At 36.9% G+C, this 9,523-nt stretch overlaps 1 protein-coding gene across 1 annotated transcript in view; it reads left to right on the forward strand.

Moving 5' to 3' along the window:
• Positions 1–9,165, forward strand: part of SLC30A4 (solute carrier family 30 (zinc transporter), member 4) — a 51,365-nt gene extending 42,200 nt beyond the window's left edge. Inside the window, exons 3-7 of the mRNA XM_006831692.1 lie at positions 2,066–2,219; positions 3,546–3,735; positions 6,573–6,678; positions 7,825–7,959; positions 8,929–9,165. Coding sequence (XP_006831755.1) covers positions 2,066–2,219; positions 3,546–3,735; positions 6,573–6,678; positions 7,825–7,959; positions 8,929–9,083 — 740 coding nt within the window. The 3' untranslated portion in view covers positions 9,084–9,165. The remainder of the gene's footprint in view (positions 1–2,065; positions 2,220–3,545; positions 3,736–6,572; positions 6,679–7,824; positions 7,960–8,928) is intronic.
• Positions 9,166–9,523: the final 358 nt, after the last annotated feature.

Consider the following 9,523-nt stretch of genomic DNA (forward strand, 5'->3'; position numbering starts at 1 on the left):
TTTCTGGCTCTGCATCTTGGTTATTTGTTTGAGCCATTCTCTCTTGTTTCTTTATGGGAGCTAAAATTCTGTTTTCTCAAGGACATTGTGGTACTGTCATATTTGTATTTAATAGATGATTCGTATGTTAATGTGTTCTTAGGCTCTTGCCATTGATCTCCTGTGGGTGTAGTTAAATAATGGAAATGTGAGCCGTTCTTTGTTCATGCATCTTGGTTTTGGTTGCTGTCTATCATTGATCAGGTGATGCAGCACATGTTACATTGTAGCTGGGCTTTATGGGTACAGTTGCTGCCTCCTGTTGGGTGAGAAAGAGGAGAAACACCCCCCATTCTTTTTTTTTTTTTAAGGCAACGTAACAAAATAAGACAAGTACTACTGGGAAAACTTGTCTTCAGCCTTCCACTGATTGCAGAGACATAGTTAAACAAATTTTGTGTGGAATAAGCCCATGCATGTATAAACTGGAACCACAATAGCAATACTTTTTTTTTTTACCAACCTATGAACACTACTTAATATACAGTCTCTTAACATACCTCACTTTGCACATGTGCAGTTCATTTGCCATGAACGTGTTTACCTCTCCTAGAAGAGGAATTCCAGAGTCAAGGGTATTTATGAATATTTACCTGCCTTGCAAATATTTTTGTTTTCCTTGCATTTAAAAGTAATACAGGTTTGTGGTAATTTAAAATAGTTCAAATAGTACTAAACAGAATAAAAATTCCTTGTTATGCCTACTTCCTAGATATAACACTTTCTTGTTTTATCTTTCTTATCATTATCAGTTTGTATGTTTTTCTTTTCTTTCCTTCTCAATTTTGTTTTTAAATAAATGGCTGTGTGATGTTTCCATTATATCTATCTATTGTGATTTATGTGTTCAGTTTCTCATTGTGGACATTTAAGATGTTAGTAGATTTCTTTTTTGCTACTACAGTGCTTTAGTGAAAAAACTTTACACATATGGAAGTGTTTCTACTGGAGAGATTCCTGGGAGCAGAATAGATGGATCACAAATCTATGTATTTTAAATTTTGATTCGTTTTAATAAAATATCCTCCAAAAAGGCAGTGTATTTAACATCTCAACCAATATATCCTTGCCAACTCTAGGTATTATCAAGCTTTTTCATCTGAGCCACTTTGGTAGGGGAAAAACAATAAAAGGGTCTTATTATTATTATTTGTATTCCTTTCATTAAGGATATTTATCTGTAGTCATATATATTACAAATATTTTTCTGTTTGTCATATTTAACCTTGTGAATGGTTTCTAAATAAACATAGTTTAACCCTAAAGATGTATTGCTCATACAATGATTTGCAATAGGAAAATCTGCAATACAAGACCTTTTACGAGTGTTCAAGAGCAAACATATTAGTTTGAGGACTAAGGTGCACCTGACCCAAACAATGGTATTTTCAATTGCCTCGTATACATGTGAAAGTTCAATAACTAAGGAAGACCATAGAAGAATTGATGCATATTTGAGTTAGGGTGTTAGAGAAGAATCTTGGAAAAGGACCATGGACTGCCAGAAGAACAAACAAGTTTGTGTTTGAAGAAGTACAGTCAGAATGCTCTTTAGAAGCGAGGATGGTAAGACTTGGTCTCTCCTACTTCAGACTGGTTATGAGTAGAGACATCTGGAGAAGGACAGCATGCTTAGTAGAGTGGAGGGTCAGAAAAAAAGAGGAAATTCCCAAATGAGATGGATTGACACAGTGGCAGCAGCAGTGGGCTCAAGCATAAAACAATTGTGAGGATGTGCAATATTGGGACAGTGTTTTGTTCTGTTATGTATAGTCACTATGGATCGGAACCGATTCAGTGGTACCTGACTACAACAACCCTAAAGAGATAGCAGGAGGCTAGGAAATGGAGGGAGGTAAACCAGTGGAGAATCCAGATCAGTCAAAGTACTAAACACTCTTTGAATAAGAAAAATGATATAGTGCTTTTATTTCCGAAGAGGAAAAGAATGTAAATTAAAATTTTCTTTGTATAAGGTGTATTTACTATGCTACAAATATATTTGTTTACATATTTTTCCCTCCAGAGGTTTTGTCAGCTATGATTAGTGTACTATTGGTGTATTTACTTATGGGATTCCTCTTATATGAAGCTGTGCAAAGAACTATCCATATGGACTATGAAATAAATGGAGACATAATGCTCATTACAGCAGCTGTTGGAGTTGCAGTCAATGTAATGTAAGTTCTGTTTGAGGTTTGTTTTTTTTTGCATTAAATACTTTGAAGTACTGTGAACTCATACAAATGGGCTCAAACATAACAATTGTGAGGATGTCACAGGACCTGGCAGTGTTTCCTTCTGTTGTGCAAAGGGTCACTAGGAGTCAGAACCAACTCGATGGTACCTAACAACAACAATATATGTGTTCAGTAATATGCAGCAATAGTTTTATTTTTAAATCATATGTCATATTAAATTTTATAGTAAATGTTAATAGAACACTTTTGGCATTATAAGTTTGCATTGGCTCACTCATATACTAGAAATTGACTAATAAATGATAAGGAATTTAAGCAAAATGTTTTGTGTTGTCATTTGTTTAATTTTATAATACTTTTATGTAACTAGATTTTTGTCTAAAAACTATTAATTTATTATAAACTACCAAATGTGTGTGTGTGTGTGTGTGTGTGTGTGGTGTGGTTTTTTTTAATAATTAGGCAAGAGAAAATATTTTCTGTAAAGAGGCAGGTAGTAAATATTTTAGTCTTTGAGGGCCATATAATCTCTGTCAAAGCTCTGTCAGCTCTCCTGCTGTAGAATAAAAGCAGTCACAGATGCTTCGTAAACAAATGACTATGGCTTGAATTCCAATAAAACTTTATTTACAAAACCAGGTCTTGGGCCAAATTTGGCTTAATTAGTCATAGTTTGCCAATCTCTGTCCTAGTGACTTCTGTTTGTACTTATAATGAAATCAAAAGTCCATCCCATGTTATTTTTAAATAAGACCCAGTGTACCTTTTCAGCTCATCTCCTAATTCAATGACTTTATGCCTCGATAGCCATCTTACCTTTTTTTTCAAGCACACTGAACAGCTGTTCGGTTCCTTCTTCCTAGAACATTCTTCTGCCACAGCTTGCTCCCTAAGTTTATTCAGGTCTGTGTGACCACTCTCCCAGTAAAAAACAATGTTTTACTTTTCTTCCAAGAATTTCACATTATCTGACATTATATTAGGGACTCCAAAAAGTTTATGAAAAAATTTATATTATCTTTTCTTTCCATTTTTTCAGGAATTTTTTGACACCCCCTCATATATTTATTTACCTTTCTACCCTCCCTACTAGAATTTAAGCTCTATGGTGATAGAGAAATATTTGTCTTATTGACTGCTAGGACCCCACCATTTAGAACAGTACCTCATATAGAGTAGGTACACAGGTATTTATTAAATGAATGAATTCTATGTTGTTTCAGTAATGTCTAAATAGTAGTAAATAATTTTTATCAAAATATTAGGAAGAATAATAATGTTTTTGGTGTTTTTTTTTTTCAACAGAATGGGGTTTCTGTTGAACCAGTCTGGTCACCATCACTCACATTCTTCAAATTCTCCTAGTACCAGTTCTGGACATGGGCACAGCCATGGGCAGGGAAGCCTGGCAGTGAGAGCTGCATTCGTACATGCCTTGGGGGATTTGGTACAGAGTGTTGGTGTGCTAATAGCTGCATACATCATACGATTCAAGGTAATATAATAGCTAACTTTTCTATTTTAAACTGTATTTGATTTCAACATTAAAACTAAAGGTGCTTGTCTTTTAGCAGTATACTGGATACTGGATACCAATACCAATATTTTGCATTGATAAAATGTTAATCTGGTGTCATCGGTATAGTTCTTTTGTTAACAGTAAACAATAGTTATCACTTTGAGGGGTAATTTCTTTGTAATTGGCTGTGGTCATGTCAAAGGAGAACTCACTCAACTTGGAGCCTTGTCAGTGAATTATTAGGGGAGTCCTGGTGTGGTGCTGTAGGGTAAGCACTAGCACTAGACTGCTAACTGAAAGGTTGGCGGTTTAAACCCACCAGCCACTCCAAGGACACCCTATAGAGTCACTATGACAGTGCTTGAAAACAACAATATGCACTAAGCTAGAAACCCAAACATCTGAGTTCTAGTCCTGCCTCTGTGTCACTGCTTTGTCCTTGGGTAAATCTCTCAACACTAAATTTGAGTTCCCTTTTCTCTAATATAAGGAGCACTGGTAGTAGTGGATTGCAAGTGGGCTGCTAACTGCAAGGTCAGGAGTTCAAATCTACCTGTCACTCCATGGGAGAAAGATGAGGTTTTCTGCTCCCATTAAGATTGACAGCCTCAGGAGCCTAGATCCAGAGGACACAGAGGAAGGTAGAATCTCCACTGAGTAGTATCCAATCTGGCTGGGTGGTACTAATGAAAGGAGATGGGGATAAGTCCCTTGTGGTACAATGGTGAATAATTGTTATCAGGACTGACTGCAAGTGTTGGAAATGTAAAGGTGGGTGTTTTGTAGTGTAAAGGTGGGCATTTTGTAGCAAAAGGAGGGGAGTGATTGACTTTGCAGTCCAGGAGCAGAGGTCCCTGGAACCATCAAGGGAGACGAGCCGAGTGTGAGACCCCACCCAGAGAAGCAATGACACCAGAGATGGAGGCAGAGACAATGACATGGAGAGATGGAGCAGTTGGGGACTTTAGACACAGAGAGGGAGAGTGTGCTGATGACCAGGGGGCAAGCTTGTAGTGTATACCCTTTGGTTGGTTGATGATGCATGGAGGGGATTGTAACCATGACAATGAAACGATATACAATAGGATGAATGTAAAACTAATGTTCTCCCATGTAAACTATCACATAATTCACAATAAAACATTTATAAAAAAGATTTACAGTCTCAGAAACCCTTTCCAGGGTCACTATGAGTTGGAACCAACTTGGTGGCACATAACCAACCAATCAACTACTCTAATATAAGAGACTTAGGCCAAAAGACTGCTATAGCATCTTCTAACTCTTATATTCTATGGTAGTGGGTAGAAGATTTATAGAAGGCATAGAAGAGAATAACAGAACACACCATTAAGTTTCTGGGAATAGGTTCCACAAGGAAAGATATTTAAACAATGTAGAGAAGAATGAAAATATCTCTCAAGTATAATATCCAAGTTTGAAAGGTATTTGTAATCCTGCTAAAGAAAGCAAAACAATAGAAGACATAGTGTCATGGTTGATTTGTTGTCCCTAGAATGGTGTTACTCTCCTTCCAAAGAGTTGTATAAAGAACCAGTTCAAAGAGGGGTATACTCACCCCTCACAAAAGTGAGAGACAGGAGGCTTAGGGAAATGAAAAGACAGGCTTATTATAAGCATAGACATTCTTACAGAGAGAGGAAGAACAAGAGTCCACCTTGCAGGAAAAAAAGGAGATGGAGCCCAAGTAAAATTTGACTTCTTCTTTTTATACCCGTTTGTCATGGGAGTGGGCTTTACTCCTAATTTGAGTGCTCAGGTAACCAATCCAGAGAATTGGTCCATATAAGGTATTCTTGAGTCTTGCCTTTCAAGTTTCAGCATATTATTAATTAACTTTATTTTTCCTCAAAGTAGTAGTCCCTCTCACCTACTTCTCTTAAATAACTTTATTTCCTCTTGCAAAGTTTTTTCTCTCTCCCATCCCCCCTTGTTGTTGTTGTTGTTGTAAAGTACTGTGGAGTCGTTTCCGACTCACAGTGACCTTGTACAGGGTTTCCGAGGCTGTAAATCTTTATGGGAGCAGAAAGCTTCACCTTTCTCACGCCGAGAAGCTGGTAGTTTCAAACTGCTGACCTTGAGCCAGAGCTCCTCTTCCATCCCTTCTTAACTAACTTCATTTCTTCTTGCTGTCTCCTCTCTTCCCCACCCCTTTTCAGAAATTCTTCACTGCTGAGGTTAGCTTGTTTCCTGCTGAGACAGGCCATGCCTAGAGTGACTTGAGACCCCTTCTATCTGGTGTTGCATTGTAGGATAAGCACAGGACTGCAAGGTCAGTTTGAACCACCAATCTGGGGTTCAAACTCACCAACTACTCCTCGAAAACCCTATACTGGGTCACTATGAGTCAGAACTGACTTGACGACACTTAACAACTACCTAATAAGAGCATACTTTGTTTTGCTTTGTAGTCTGTTTTATGTCTCTCTGTATTTGGAGTTCCTGTGTGGCGTAAACCATTAAGCACTGAGGTACTAGAGTCCTAGTGTAGCACTGTAGGACAAGCAATGGACCACTAACCAAAAGGTTGGTGTTTCAAACGCACCTGATGCTCCTCAGAAACCGTATACAGGGTTGCTAAGAGTCGGAACCAATTAGATGGCACTTAACCAACCAAAAGGCTAGTAGAAGAAAGGCCTCGTGATCTGCTTCCTAAAGATCACAGTTCTGAAAATCCTGTGAAGCACACCTTATATTCTGACATACATTGGGGTCACCATATATCAGAATTAACTCAACAGTAACTGGTTTGGTATATTTGATAAAACAATTTTGCTCTGTTAACATTTCAGCCAGAATACAAGATCGCTGATCCCATCTGTACATACGTATTTTCATTACTTGTGGCTTTTACAACATTTCGCATCATATGGGACACAGTAGTTATAATACTGGAAGGTAAGCTTTCACTAATATCCCCAGCATGGATTTTATTACCTCCCTATATCAGATTTCAGGAGTCCTGGTGTGGTACTGTAGGTACTGTAGGATAAGGTTGTTTGAACTGCAAGGTCTACAGTTGAGACTTGCCAGCCACTCCTCAGAAACCCTATTCAGGGTCACTATGAGTTGGAAACAAGTTGATAGTAATTGGCAACAAAAACAATATCAGATTTGGGTGAAGGGGAGCATTCTAGAGTAGGGACCTTGTCTTGTCTTTTCCTTTCTTTTTACTGATAACTTATTAGGCTATAGAGCCACCTAATATTTATAAAACATATGAGGGGGCTTTGAGCAGCTAGTGGAAAAATGGAATTTAAAGACAATGGAATTTTTCTGTAAGAATCAATGCATATTCACATGTTATGCCATTTGATTCATATAATAACTAAACAAGGTAGACAAGGCAGACATTATTATCCCCATTTACAAATAAGAAAATTGAGGTTCAGAGAGATTGCATATCTTGGTCTTGAAGCCAGAACAATAATAAAATTCTTTTGATGTTTAATACAATTATGTTTATGATTTATTTATTAATTCTTTAGTTCCCATTTAACTTGCATCTTTGTTTTGCTACATCCTTGCCCTACTGACATTCTGTGTAAATTCTCAACAGATTTATCATCTTTGGATGTTTCTTTTTTAACCATATACTAGCTAATATGTTAAATAAAATATTCTGATTTGATTGACATTCCTTTTTAGTGAGAATGAACATTTTTTAAAAGCATTTTTAATCTCTTTTGTATATATCCTGTTTTTAGTGAAAAATGTACATATGCTGTATATTAAAATATTAATAGGAAGTGTTTATTTGAACTGATATTTGGCAATGCCATTTTGTTCCTTTGGTGGGGGGAGGTACTATGCTAACCACAAAGTCAGTGGTTCAAATCCACCAACTGCTCCTTCAAAACCCTATCCAGGATCACTGAGTTGGAACCAACTCCACAACCCTTAACAACAACAACCACATCAATGATGCTAATAACTGGGGCTAGGACGACAATTAAATGATTTTAATTCTTAATATAATTACATTTTGATAAATTTTTTTCCAAGTGAAATTTTACTCATAAACTATATATTCTGAATTAATAGGTGTACCACGCCATTTGAATATAGACTATATCAAAGAAGCCTTGCTGAAAATAGAAGATGTTTATTCAGTGGAAGATTTAAATGTCTGGTCTCTCACATCGGGAAAATCTACTGCCATAGTTCATATACAGCTAAGTATGTTGCTGATGGTAAACGTGGGACTAGAGTTAGTGGGCTTCTATCTTTGGAATTAAACATCTATGCCTATATTTTAGTAAGAGTTTTCTACTGACAGTATTTTTGTAAAGGAGATGGAAGGCTCTCCCAAAGGGAGGTTGCAGGTCAATATTGATAGGAAAACAATAATCACTTTAAGATGAGACATTAAGAAATTTTTTTGAAGACATTAAGTATACTTACTGTGCTTTTTTCTATACAATTACACTCATTTCTATAAATCATTTTACAAATTGATGATTTTAAATTTTATCAGAAAATTACATGTATTTATAAGAAAACACAAAAGGTCTTTTATTGAAAATCCTTATAATCATTGTCTAATATTCTTTCCTTTAAACAGTGAACTTGAAATATTGGAAGAAGGAGAATCCCATTATTAAAAAGTGTAAAGTAAACTGTCATAGTTTTCTAACACAACATCTTAGAGATGGTAGAAATCACACTAATAAAAATATGTCCACAGTTTATTGTTGTTGTTAGGTGCCATCAAGTCGGTACCGACTCATAGTGACCCTATGCACAGCAGAACAAAACACTGCCCGATCCTGGGCCAACCTCATTACTGTTGCCACGCTTGAGTCCATTGATGCTGTCACTTGGCTAATCCATCTCGTTGGGGGTCTTCCTCTTTTTCTCTGACCCTCTACCCTACCAAACATGATATCCTTCTCCAGTGACTGGTCCCTCCTGACAACATGACCGAAGTATGAGAGACGAAGTTTGGCCATCTTGGCCTCCAAGGAGCACTCAGGCTGCACTTCTTCCAGAATGGATCTATTGGTTCTTTTGGCAGCCCATGGCACTTTCAATATTCTCCTCCAACACCGTAACTCAAAACATCAATGTATATTGAGTATACGTATATCCTGGTGTTTAACTATGTACAATGAGTAGTAATTTTTTTTTTTTTTTTTGACATTGCAGTTCCTGGAAGTTCTTCTAAATGGGAGGAAGTACAGTCCAAAGCAAAACATTTATTATTGACCACATTTGGCATGTATAAATGTACTATTCAGCTGCAGAGTTACAGACATGAAGTGATCAGAACTTGTGCAAATTGTCAGAGTTTCAGTTCCTAATTTCATATGCTTTGAGGACCACTGCCTTATTGATCCTGCAGTCACAAGCTTGAGAGCAATAAATGCAAATCTAACTGAGAAATCGGAATCCCTGAGCGCTGTCTCCATATCAAGCCCTGGTCTCTCATGACAGTTATTCCAGCCTGGCAGTGCTGCTACTTCTGTTCATGGGAAATGCGACTCCACCAGGACTTTCCGATGAAGATGGTTCTAAAACACTTGTTTACAGAATGAGACGTGACTCTACAGATACCTCATAGAAGACAATCCAAGACCATACTTCATTAATTATGACAGAGGACATGTCCTAAAGGAAGCATCAAGAATTCAGTATTTGCATTTAAAACTACTTTTTAAAGGCCATTTTATATCAAGCCAGTGCTGGAAAACTGAAATTTTTTATTGTATAATCTTAATACTGAGCTTCTGGAATTTGCTGC

This window comes from Chrysochloris asiatica, unplaced genomic scaffold (genome assembly GCF_000296735.1).
Source record: "Chrysochloris asiatica unplaced genomic scaffold, ChrAsi1.0 scaffold00004, whole genome shotgun sequence".
Taxonomy (NCBI): domain Eukaryota; kingdom Metazoa; phylum Chordata; class Mammalia; order Afrosoricida; family Chrysochloridae; genus Chrysochloris; species Chrysochloris asiatica.